Source organism: Panicum hallii, chromosome 3 (genome assembly GCF_002211085.1).
Source record: "Panicum hallii strain FIL2 chromosome 3, PHallii_v3.1, whole genome shotgun sequence".
Lineage (NCBI taxonomy): Eukaryota > Viridiplantae > Streptophyta > Magnoliopsida > Poales > Poaceae > Panicum > Panicum hallii.
Window position 1 is genome coordinate 10,209,876 of NC_038044.1, and position 13,325 is coordinate 10,223,200.

General features: G+C 47.7%; 1 protein-coding gene across 2 annotated transcripts; it reads left to right on the forward strand.

Moving 5' to 3' along the window:
- The first annotated feature begins 292 nt into the window (after positions 1 to 292).
- Positions 293 to 3,259, forward strand: LOC112886265. Of its 2 annotated transcripts, XM_025952105.1 has the most exons (5): positions 293 to 607; positions 796 to 875; positions 1,506 to 1,681; positions 1,770 to 1,853; positions 2,112 to 3,259. In XM_025952105.1, the coding sequence occupies exons 3-5, from the start codon at positions 1,507 to 1,509 to the stop codon at positions 2,867 to 2,869; spliced, it is 1,017 nt and encodes a 338-aa protein (XP_025807890.1). In that variant the 5' UTR covers positions 293 to 607; positions 796 to 875; position 1,506; the 3' UTR covers positions 2,870 to 3,259. The 2 variants fall into 2 exon arrangements, with proteins under 2 accessions (XP_025807890.1, XP_025807889.1); XM_025952104.1 differs by lacking the exon at positions 796 to 875 and having other exon boundaries at positions 295 to 607.
- Positions 3,260 to 13,325: the final 10,066 nt, after the last annotated feature.

A 13,325-nucleotide genomic window follows, 5' to 3' on the forward strand; every position in this document is an offset into this window, starting at 1 on the left:
TTGCTTAAAAAAATAGAATTTCGGAGAGGAGAGAGATAGGAGAGGGGGTGGGTGGAAGGCAGGCGGGAGGCCGAGGCCGCCGGCCGTCCATGGTGGTGGCGGCCGAAGGAGGACCAAGATGTGCAGTGGAGAGGACAATGAGGAAAGGATAGAGAGGATATAGATTGAAGTATTGCACAGATTTAGGGGTTTTTTTTGCAAATATTTGCTACCGTGGTATGCCACGTTGGATTCGGATGCTCGTGTGGCTACGGGGACTCAAATGGACAATTTAAGTTCGGATGAAACTGTAGGACAAATTTAAAGAATTGAAGTGCAATTTACTTAAAATTAAATATCTCGGGCTCAGATGGACCTCGGCTCGGTATGGTTCAGCACTCCAGCTTAAGGTGGCATCGAGCTCGGCTCATTGACAGCCCTCCCGCTCAGGGCTCTGGCTCACGGCCTGGTTCATCTCCTATTCTCCTCCCTGTGTTTCTTAAACCCTTTCCCTTCTCTCCGACTCTCCTCCCTTGCTCTTCCTTTCCTGGCGGCGACGACTGGGCGAGCGGCGGCGCCATTTGTCACGACTTCGCCCAGCCCTTTGCCGGCGACGAGCATCCACCAGGTATGCCTGCCCCTTCTCTTTCTTCTGTTGTGCGAGACGGAGCACCCCAAACCCTAACAAAACTAATTGTATTCGGATCTGAATCCAGTTACAATATATTACCTATTAACTTCGATTTCGTTTGCAAAAATTATCGGGCGTACATGTGTACACCCATGTCCTATGCTGGGTCCGCCCCTGCCGCGCAGCCGCCCCTCCGACTCCGGCCTCTGTTCATCTGTCGTCCTCCTTGGCTCCTAACCTCCAATTCAGCCTATTCTAATCTAAGGTAGTTCCAATTCAGAACCTTGCTTAGGGACTACTCTTTCACTTGAAAAAGTCCCTTCAATTTGTCTCTCCTAATTACTACACATGTAAAATCAGAGCCCCATATGAGATCTCGATATTAAGACCCATATTCAAAATACAGTATACTATTCAAAATGGAGGGAGGGAATGAGATATGAGGGGTGGGATAGATTTTATTCCATGTTTGGATGTAAGTTTTGGGGAAAGGGGAATGAGAGCTTCTTATCCCTCCAATCCATTTCCAATGGAAGGGGTGGGTTATGTATGGTGGGTTATGATGTAATATGGTGTGAAATTACAAAAATAGCCTCAGCATATAAATGAAGCTCCGCGTTAAAACCCTTGTGCTATCCAAACGGCACCTTAGAGCACAACCCAAACTTGTTTGTAGGTTTTGTTTGATACACATGTAAATAGCTTTTGTTTGGTAATCAAGGTCTTGTGACAAAATCATCAATCATCTTATCATACCTGTATGATGCATCTGTTTGGAGCTGAATCATTTCTTTGTCCTGTACAAACATGGGAACTGTGTGGCTTACCATATTGCTATCCATATATATATGTAGGCTAAGCTGCACACTAGTCTGACGAAATCTGTGATTCTCAGGATGAAGTCTAAGGCCAATGGGAGCATACAGAAGGCAGGGAAGGCTAATGATGTCCAAGGAGGACCAAACTGGGTGCTTGTTGCAGGAGGAGTTTTGCTTAGCACACTTTCAGTCAGACTTGGGTCCAAACTGAAGCAGATATTTGTAACCAAGCAGCAAAATACTTCTACCAAAGGTCTGGGTTTAACCATTTGAAGTGTAACCTGTATCACTTTTCCATCTTTGAATGCTTGCTTCCAAGTTCTGACTTTGCAAAATTGCAGCCAAAAGAAGGCCTGGGGCATGTGATCTGCACTCCAACCTCTACAGGTTTAGTGATCAAACTAGCTGTCACTGTTATATGTCAGGTGATTTTCTGTACCTTTTAGTATGTTCTGTTGCCTATAGCCCGCTCATCAGAACCTTGCACCTATACACAATGTTGAGTTCTTCATCTGGCATTAAATTGAGCACCATACAAAACTGCTGAATGCCTATCATAGAATTTTGAAACTGCAGGATTTTATTTCTCCATTACAGAACAGGCCACACAGCATAATAACTGAAAGTTTTCCATGAAGCTAAATATGGAAAACAAAATACTTACCCTTGGTTATCATATGCAGGGCATGCAGATGGAGTGGAGTTCAAGCAAGCACCTCCAAGTCCTATATCCAGATCAACTGAACCATCTAATCTTCTTGTGAAGATACCAGCACCAGAATCAAGCAAAGAGAACAGTGGTGTCATGTGGTCATCATCACCTGACCGGCTTGAAGATCCCCGCAAAACATTTCAGTACTCAAACTGTTCAGGCTCTCCCTCTGTTTCAGAATCAGGATCCGACATTTACAGCAAGCGAGAGGTCATACAGAAGCTGCGGCAGCAGCTCAAGAGACGTGATGAGATGATCATGGAGATGCAAGCTCAGATTACGGATCTCAAGAACTCTCTCACCATCCAGGTGACACAGAACACCAACTTGCAGTCTCAATTGGATGGCACTAACCGAGATCTGTTTGAATCTGAGAGGGAGGTTCAGCATCTAAGGAAGATCATCGCAGATCATTGTGTTGCAGAATCGCTCTTGCATGACAAACCTTTTCAAGCAGGACAGTGGCAGTCAAATGGCACCAATGGGCATGTTAATGGCTATTCTGACAGCAGTTTGGATGACCCTGAGTTGCATTGTAACAGTGTGGAGAAGAGGAAAGGAGAGGGAGAGAGGGTGGAGTTGCTAAAGAGAGAGGTCGGTGAGCTGAAGGAAGTTATCGAAGGCAAGGACTTCCTGCTTCAGAGCTACAAGGAGCAGAAGGTGGAGCTGAGCTCTAAGATCAGAGAACTGCAGGAAAAGCTCTCAGCTCAAGTGCCGAACATCTTGTAGTACTCTAGGTTGCCTTGCTACACGGACCAGAAGGTGGTTCTCTGATACAATAAGCAGGGCTTTGCAGAAGAAGCTCTCAGTAAACATCACCAAAATCTTTGCTAAGGTCTTTGCAGAATGTTTGGTTGTTGGTTGATTTTTCTCCCATTTTAGTCATGGTGTCAAGTCGATTTGGCTTTCTGAATATTAGGAAGGGTCTCTTCTTTATTCATTCATTTCTCAGACCTAGGTAGTTGGTAGTTCAATCAATGGTGAACTTGGCGCCTAGGTATTTGTACAGGTCTTCCATTTGCGTACAATTGTGCATCGTGCCTCCTCTTTTGGACCAGTATGGTTCAGAGGGGCCTTTGGAATGGATGGGTTGCTAAGCCCACGTATGGCATTGCTTCATTTATCGACGTGCTTGTGGTGTCTTATGTTTGCAAAGATAGTTCACTTCAGATGTTTTGCTTGGATGATTACGTGGGGTTGGGGAAGGTATTTTTTCCTCATTTTCTTAAAAGATCGCATATATTTCTGCTTCCTGCCGCCAAGTCGGGAGGAATTCAGTCTTCCTGCTGCCACCAATATAGGACAAGTGTTTCCATCATGAATTGAGTTATTGCTGCCAAGTGTCAGCAACAATGTTGCGCCCTGAAACCAGCCACTTTACTGAGCCCTTTTGTGGCCCTGCATTTGTGGTGGCAGGTGTTTGTTTTCATCAGATTTGTGCCGCAACTTGGACGGATGAGCACCAGGAAAATGCGTGTAGGCGAGCTGGATTTCACTCCCAACCGGGTGGATCATCATTGGAACTTGGAAGGCCAAGATGCCAGACCTCGTTCACTCATTCATTGGCGTCAACTCCTGCTGCGATGCGAGCCCTCCGTCCAAGGAGGCAGCTCAGGTGCACGCATTCATTCGCTGGCCGGTGAGCCCTCAAATTCAACTCTCCCTCCACCCATTCAACCAGACAAACGGCCATAGACTCTCGCACAGTGCTCGTTGCCAACGGAAGTACAGAGCGAGCAGTGGATGCGCGTCGTCACGCGGATCTGTGCCCACATCGGGCCACGGAATAGGTAGGTACGTGGTGGTATGATTGATGATGAGATGCCAACTGAGCTAGGTCGTCGTCGGCCATGGCCGGCAAGAGCAGGGGCGATACAGCTGCGAGCTACACAGCGACAGGAGTCAGCAGCCGGCCCCGGCCGTGTCCTCATCGATGGGGCTGATACACGGCCTTCTCCTCCTCGTCTACCCGGATTCGAGTCCGTCGACTCTCCGATGTTCATCCATCGAGACATTTAATTTAATTCTCGGAGGAACAAGAGAATAAGACAGCTCCCCACCATTGTTTTCCTTCCTCCGGCAGTGGCACACGCAGGCTGTCTGATCGCCACACTCATAGTATACAGCTGGACCGGGTACGATCTGAGCCATCCATCCTTCCAATCCGACGGCCCTCAGACCAGCCAGCTGGCACTGGCCACGACTGCGTGCGCGGTGGTCCCACCCCCAGTCTATGAGCTGGAAGCAGCGGCAGTGCCCGCACGGCACTGCAAGGGCACGGAGATGCCGCGCGCGACCCACCATCCGTCCGGCGGCCGCGACGTGCAGACGCCCCGCCGCATGCCAGTGTGCCGATCGGTCCAGCGCAGACAGGCACGCCGGCCGGTCAGCCAGCCCACCTGTCATGTGTAGGAGCAGCAGCGCGCCGCGAGCGAGGTCGCCAGGGTGTGGCTGGACAAGGCCCCACCCGGCGGCCTGCCCTCACATGCCGCGGCGCTCTCACGCCGCGCGCCCGGCCAAGGCGCCGCCTCGGAGGCTTGCGCGCGGGACGCCGCCCGCCGCTGTCGATGGCTAGCTGTAGCCGGGGACATGACGATGTGAGAGACAGAGAGCAATGTGTGACCGATAAGCGATAATGTTGTACAGCTCCAGCCAGGGCTGTGTGACTGTGTCTACTGTGTGAGCACTAGCTAGCTGTAGGGCAATCCGCCAATGCAAGCAAAGCCCTTGGCACCTGCTGCGCAGAATCTCCTTGCTTACGTATTTCTCAGGACACTGACCAGGGATGGCCACACTGCGACAAGCGTACAGCTCTGGCGCGTTGGGTGGGAGTATGTACATTGGCACAACGAGGGGTGTTAGGATAAGGCATACATGGACTAATTTTTAATCCATATCACATCGGATATTTGATACCAAATAAAGAGAAATTAAATATAAGCTAACTACCAACTGTATAAGTTGGTAGTAATTCACGAAACGAATCTATTAAATCTAATTAATCTATTATTAGCACATGTTTACTGTAGCACAATATGATCAAATTATGAACTAATTAGGGTTAATAGATTCATCTCGCGAATTAGACTCCATTTATACAATTGGTTTTGTAATTAAACTATATTTAATACTTTTAATTGGTGTCCAAATATCCGATATGACGGGATTAAAGTTTAATCCGGGGCTGATTCTATTGGTGTGACATCTAGCTTGGGAGAGTACACCGCTGAAACTGAAAGATCAATTGGACAAGACAAACAAATCGGTACACAATGGAGAAGAAATGCACCTCTATTATTTTATATGTATGTGTACATACAAATATATATAATTCGCTTACTCCAAACAGCTACTAGGTTCTATCGGTGTTCGTCTGGGCCTGGGCAAAACAGGCAAAGGTAGGTTGCTGTCCGTGTCCGTCCATGGTTTTCAGCGCTGCTCACAGTTGCAGCTTTGGATCCACCCACATGAATGCATGCCTGCCGCGTCCCTGGATTTCAGCGCAGCAGCGTGACTGCGTGAGTGTGAGCGAGATTGGGGTCAGGACACGCAGGGCTGGCCAGTGCCCAGACGAAGCGATGGAGGAGTGGGCAAAGATGGAGCAGGGGTGGTGGACTGAACAGAGAGATGGAGAGGGGATGCCATGCCATTGCCAATTTGCCATGGAACGAAATGGGCATTTCGCAAAAGCCATTGCCGTCGCCTCTACTCTCGCTCGATCTCCAACCATATCCTGTCTCTGTCATCATCACGACCTCACCTCGTAGGTAGACTTGCTCGCCGTTGCAGAGCACGGCGCACAGTGATTCGGCTGGGGATCGGAGGTGACAGGCTGACAGAGGGGAGAGGGCACTGAAAGCAAGTACGCGTGACTCAGCATGTGGAGCACGTGCAGGGCAGACCCACTCGCGTGGCTGGGCCGGATGCAAGCCACATGTCACGCCATTGCTCCTGTGACCTCAAACCCGAGCACAGTTTAATGCCCTGGCATTTGTTTTTCCAAATTACTGTGTAGTGTTTGAATTGTTTTATTGTGGAATTCGTACGATCTCAAACAAGCCTTCAGAACGATTGACTTGTTCAGCGTCATGTAGAAACCACGTGCACGGCTTCCGGCTTCAGATCATCTACCCCGGCCATTCGTGTTCTAGTTTGACCGGCCATGTGGCTAATGTGTTATAGTGTGGTTTTGCGTGCAGGGTGTTACAGGCGACCGGTAGCAAATGGCGTGAAGTGGTGTCAGGCCTCCTATTATTGTGCCCATTCTTTTGCTTTAAGAGGGGTAAAAATATGAGAGAAGGGAAAAAGGAACATGCAAAGAGGTGAAGAACATGGATGTCACGTCGCATTCCCTTGTGAGGTAGGTTGTGCCATTCTTAGATCTAGGAAAAGGCAGGCTTACGACTTTACAATGCACATGTCAACAAGGGATGAGGAGAAGAAGTCCCAGTGGATCGATCCAAGTAGTTAGTCGCCATGCCATGCATGCATATGCACAACAAAGCCCTTTTAATTTAGTGGTTGGAAGTCATACAAGTCATGTCAGCCCATATTTTGCTTGCCGTGATGCCATGATTGGCTCCTGAGATGCTTGCCAAAAAGCTGGAGCTGTGCTTGTTGTTTCTAGATGCTGCAGCACCAGCCCTCCGGGAACAAAGCAAAGCCAGCCAGCAGGACATGCAGGCATTCAGCATGTGAAATTCTATCAACAAGCAGCTAATGTGCGCTTTATTTCCCCCACAAACACCATGCGTGGATTATTCCACGACGCACAAGCACATTTTCTTTACTCGCCTTTTTCTGTATCTCTCTTCAACCTGACGTATACCCTTGTCAGTTCATCTCTGTTTGACCGACCTAATGTGGCACAGCCACAGAGATACTTCGTCCCTAGCTAGTGAACGAGCTTGACGAACTGCACATGCAAGCAAATTTTAATCTCTGATGAACCAGTGATCTAGCTGGTGTCCCATTGGATCCCCTTCCTCCTTGCACACCTCTTGAGACCAGACCAGAGAAATCTACTGACACTGTGACACAGTAAAAGTAAACTGATCGATCAAGGATAAGTATGACAATCAGTCCAGTCATTTGGGATCTTGAGGGCTACCTAAATTACCTCATTAACCGGTTGGCCCTTCATCCATCTCTTGAGGCAATATGCATGTCAAGGGACTTGCTGTAGTGGCATTGCAGACAGCTTTGGAGCAATCAGCATGGATGCAATGCTGCTGCTGGTGTCATCTGAGGTCAGCATGCATGCAGCTGGGAGCCAAATCCTAAATGGTGTGGTTGGTTGGAGCATCACTCAGAGTCACAGGTCACAAAGTACAAGCAGCAGGTCTTGAGTTGGAAGCAATGTGTGCCCCGATTATTTATTTGTTCATCGATCCATGGTCTTTAGCTGGTCTTGTGGCTCCCAAAATGAAGGTGCGCTGTGAAGCATGAAGCATCTATCCATCTATGTATCTATCTATCTCATGATCGAAAATGAATGGATGAATAAACATATATTTGCATTTAGTAGGACAGGTGTGCTTTCAGCTACTTTTCTCCACTCTTTAGCTGGGGTTCGGAATTGTTCCCCAACCATGATTTAGCCAGTGTCAAACTCACAGTCACATGCAGCCTGGCTGCTTCTGCATGCAGCAGCCACTGTCTATCCATCCAATTACAAGTTGCTTGCGATGACAGCTTCTAATGAATTGGTGGGGTGTATGTCAACACTAGATTTTCATAGGGCAAAAATTAGGTCAGACACAGACACAGCCTGGCAGGTTTCAGTAAGTTGCAATCTATTGTGTGATCCGACTCCTCCTGTTTTCTCTTATCTGGCTCTAAACTCAATGAATAAACATTGCATTTTAAGCTTAAATAAACTGTCAGAAAAAGGCCAGGCCGGCAACATGTCAATAAATTTCCATAGAACTAAAACTAAGTAAAACTTCACATGTTGGACCTGCATTCTTTTCAGTTTAGTACAGCTCGTCGTTTATCTGTCAACTACTGAATTCCCTTCGGCGGTATCAGAAACCGCAAATGGTACATGACAACAAAAAAAAATACAACATTTTGATGACAAGCAAACCGAGCGAGTTCTACTCACATGGTATGTAAATAATAGATTTCACTAAATGCGTGTTTCTATAATAATTACTTGGCACGCTTACCTGCGCTCTGATAGTCTGATTGTTCAGTCCCATTGCTTTCTCATACATTCTATTTCTTGCAGTTAGAACTGGTTTTTATTATTACCTTCAAATGGCAACTATTTTTTGTTTCGTTTCAAGTGTCAACAGGCAAACAGTGCGAAGGAATCTATGGAGACATGATCAGTTATGGCTAAGAGAGCGCGAAAGATAGACGACTAGATGAGGCTCGCAGCTCGCTGCAGTTATCCGCTGTCTGTGGTGCGCCTAAGCTTACTGGACCTGCTGACAGGCATCACATGGCCTCCTGTGCCCAAATCCAATTGTTAAATGGCTGCAAATCTTGCAAACATGGCTTGTCACACAATACTATGGGCCTGTTTGGATCCAACGGAAAGAGAAAGAGAAAGAGCAAAATTTTTGCTCTTTTGCACTTTTTTTTGCACTCTTGGATCCAAACACCCCAAAGTGCAAAAGGGCAAATGCTACCGTAATTTTGCTAATTATGGATTAATTAGGCTTAATAGATTCGTCTCGTCATTTAGTCCTCATCTATGTAATTAGTTTTTTAATTAAACTATATTTAATACTTCTAATTAGCGTCCAAACATCTGATGTGACAGGAGCAAAAATTTTACTATTTGCCCTTTTGCCATTTGCCCTTGGATCCAAACATAGCCTATGTTGCTTGCACCCCCGCAGGCATCATGGCACTGCGTCCATCTGTCACGCATTGACTAGCCAGTGTCTCGCTGGGGCCCGACTTTCAAAGCGAGTTTGAAATACTCAAAAAAAATAGAGCAAATCTAGCGATCGACACACGCACGGGAAAATGTTTCAGCTGAGTAAAATCCCGCTATAGCAGCACTGTAGCACGGAATTTATTTCTCTCTTTTTCCCTCCCTCCCACATCCAGAGGAGGAGCCAGAGCCACCGAGAGTCCGGCCAAACGCGCCCTTCCAATCGACGAGCATGATACCCTAGAAATGGCTAGAAGTGGAAGTGGTCAATTGCCTCCCACAGAAGCCTGAAACTTGCCAGGAGCATCAGCAATTCCTGATGCTGTGATGCATGCTGCTACAACTCTGCTTCCGCACAGGGCACGAGGTACACACATGACAACGCAAACAGAGGCACATAGCTCAACATGGTGTACATCATTAGAAAATAAACAGTACATATACGCCACTGAGGCACTGATAATGGATGGAGAGAGAAGATTTGCTGCTTGATGAAGTGGTTTCTGATGGCGCGTACCTGTATGTATACGCCATGTGCCTGCCAGCCAGGATTTCCTGCAATATTCCTCTAGATCTCCATCCGAAAGGAGCGTTGTTTTCCAGTTGGGAGAGGGGGGCCCTTGCATTGCGCAGCCGCATCTGCTGCTAGCTTAAGACATGGACTAGTAGTAGCAGTAGCAGTAGCAGTTCTCTGCTGCGTGCTGATGATGGGTGGAGCAGGTACATTAGACGCGGTCGTCGTCGTCTGAGCAGGGACTGAATTAGCAGCAGGACGTGAATTCATACATGGTTTGCATTGCACCAACCGACCAAGACCGGAAGAATTAGCATGTCCCCTGGCGACAAGAGTAGAGCCACATGCCTGCCTAGGGACCCAGTAACCTATCAGCCGTGCGTACAGATACACTTGCGGCGAATGCTGGAAGCCTGGAATGCTGGATGCTGTCGTTGTGTATGCCCGTCCTGGGCTAGCTAGCTCCTGGCAGTCTGGCACTGGCAGTGCTGGATAGTGTAGATTAGACTATTGGAGATGGTACGTAGCTGCTGCAGGGAGAGAGTAAGTAGATAAGATAATTAACCTAGTTGATTAACTAGGATTGTGTGTATTTTACTCTAGAGTAAAATGCTCCACCGGTCTTCAAACTTGACTCGTAGTGTCATCTAGTCCCCAAACTTCTAAAATGCACATTCAGCTCCACAAACTTACTAATTGTGTCACGTGAAATACAAATTATTATTTTTAAGTTATAAAACTGAAGTATTTTTCTGATGTGGAGCTTACATGTGGCTCCAGAATTTATTTTTAATTTTTTCGCTCAAGTCTTATATTTTGAAATTTTCTCCAAAATTTTATTTCAAAATTTTATGTCTGAATATCCAATGTTTCCCCCAAAATTTATTCTTTTTTATTTTCTAATCTTTTACAAATTTTGAAATATGAGTTTCATTTTCCTACAAAAATTTTATGCAGATTTTTTATATTTGAATATAATTATACAAGTAAATTTGTTATGATTTTTTTGCGTGTATATACTTTGTATATAATTTTGTTTTTTAAAAATTATATAATTTTTTATTTAGCTTAAACAACTATGATTTGGACCTCACGTGATACGACTACCAAGTTTAAGATCTGAACGTGCATTTTAAAAATTTAGGGATCTGCTTGACACCCCAAACCAAATTTAATATCCGGCGGTGTATTTCACTCTTTACTCTGTGCATTACGCACAGTTTGCAGTCTGAAAATGTGGTGTTGAGCTGAGTTTGGTTTTCCCTGGAGCTGATCGGTGTCGCTGTCGAGCCAGAGATGGCCATGCCTCTTCACCATCGAGAGTACGCTACGACGACACGACTTCCGTTTCCATCATGGCATCGTGTTGACCAGCAGGAACATGCATGCAAATATGGTCGATTTCGCCGGTCGTCGAGTTTGTTCCGGAGTACCAGGGAGCAACGAGCATGGGTGCGTGTCCGGGTGTTAGCGTGGGATCTTTGCAGGAGCCTACTACCGCGCGCGCTTCACTCCACGGTCACGTGCCATCACTACGACTCGCTCGTTTCATTCCTACTACTACTAAAATGCCGGATCGGATCTCTGAGAAGGATTCCAGGACGCGTACGTATGCTGGATCGGAAGCAGGAATTTAGGTACACGGTATATATGTACATGCAGGGGCGGATCCAGGGGGTGCAGGGGCTCCAGCCCCCTACGCCCATGCAGCCCATGGAGGCCCTGTAGCCTCCAACAATTTTTAACTATGAATAAAGAAGGAATTGAAGAAAAGGAGGAGGAAGGGAAGGAAAAGAGAGGAGAAAGAAGAAGAGTAAAATGAGCATTCCCTAATTTTACATTCCAGATCCATCACTGTATATATATATATCATCACTGGCGGAGCCTCATGCAGGCTATACTGGATGCTGGCCCCCTCCCTGTGAAAATATACTAGTCTTTATAAAATTAATGTGGTTAGCTCACATTCCTTATGCAATGTTCTGATTGGCCTCCTGTTGAAAGATGTTCACGTTCCGCCACTGTATATCATATTGAGCGCGATATACTACTGCCGAGCGCTCGCAGCAATTAAAATCAACCACCCGCCGTTTGGGATGATGGAGCGATGGAGGTACCACCAGCCACGAGGGCGGAGGGATGCAAAAGATCCGGTGCCACCGATCCGGGCGGCGCCGATGACCTCGCGCGCGCGCCGACCACCCCACCACCACCCGCCGGACCGCGACGTCGGGCGGACCGACGCGGCGTACGGAACGAAAGGACGGGCACGGTTCGCGCCGGCGCCGCCGCGTACGCACCAACTCTACCGGCCGATCGACGTTGACGCGCGGATCGCGGCGCCTGCCCCCCACAGCAACGGTGGCCCCCGCCGCCGCGGGCGGTGTGCGCGAGGAAGGACGGCCCGTGGCCGCGCGGCAACCGTACCGCGCCGGCGCGCTTCTTCCCTACACTGCTACAAGCAAGCAAGCGCGGCGCGGCCGCCGGCTTAACGACGGACGGAGCGGAGCGGACTCTCGATCTCCGCCTCTCCGGTCTCCGGCTGCACAGCCTGCAGCGACTGCCTGCTGCTCTGTCCTACGTGGCAGGTGGAGGATGGCAGGTTTGCATGCATGCATTACTGGGGCTCACTGCCCTGCTTTTATATTTGATTTCTTTTTTTGGCGGAAAACCCACGGCCCTGCTTCGACCGGGAACCCGTTGGGTCCCGCCCGTTCGCTCTCTTCTCTTCTGCTTTGGATTTGGGCCATGGCCCGTTTACATTATGCCGCCATCCCGGGACCACGCCGCACGCTCCCATACGTCCGTGCTCCGCTCGGGGTGGAGCTCGACCGACACGTGGGTGCATGCCGGCCGTTTATCTCCGATCCTCCCGCAATGGGCGTCGCGAAACGTGTATGCCGTGACACAGTAGCGACTCCATGCGTGTACCGCTGCGCGTGCACGTACGAGCGAGCTCCCGGCCCACCTAGCTGTATCGTATCGTACGCGAATATCTAGCTAATACACTAGCAGAGTACGCACAGTAACCCGGCCGTACAGCATGTGTCGGTGCCGCTAATCAGAGGGTTCGATGAGCGGGATACCTCATGTTTAGACGTTTGATACTAATTAGAAGTATTAAATATAATTTAATTATATGGAAACTAATTCATAAGATGAATCCATTAAGCATAATTAGTCCATGATTTGATCCTGCTGTACTACATTAAATATGTATTAATGACGGATTAATTAGGTTTAAGAGATTCGTATCGTGAATTAGCCTCTATTTATGCAATTGGTTTTGTAATTAGCCTCCATTTATGCTATTAGTTTTATAATTGGCATATATTTAATACTTCTAATTGATATCCAAACATCCGATATGATGAAACTAAAATTTTAGTCCGGCGTCCAAACACCTCCTAAATAGGACTGTAGTGCTACGAAGTCGTATGCGTACCAGACCACGCACGAGCCAATTAATACGTACAGCTGCGAGTACCTAATTGTATACGCGTAAACAGACGATCCACAGATACGGCACAGGTCGATCGATCGATCGAGTGGGTGCCCATCACCATCACACACACACTACAAAAAAAAAAGAAAAAGAAAAACAAGAACGGGCATGCTACGTAAGTCTCGAGGTGCGACATGAGAAATATGAAATAACCAATCATTGAAATGATTAAAGTCTGTACCGAATTTTTATTCGCATTATTTCTACGCTGAGCTTGTACACGTACGAACGGTCCCGTGCCGGGCCGCCAGCTGTCTTGAAATTGCTAGCTACGCCG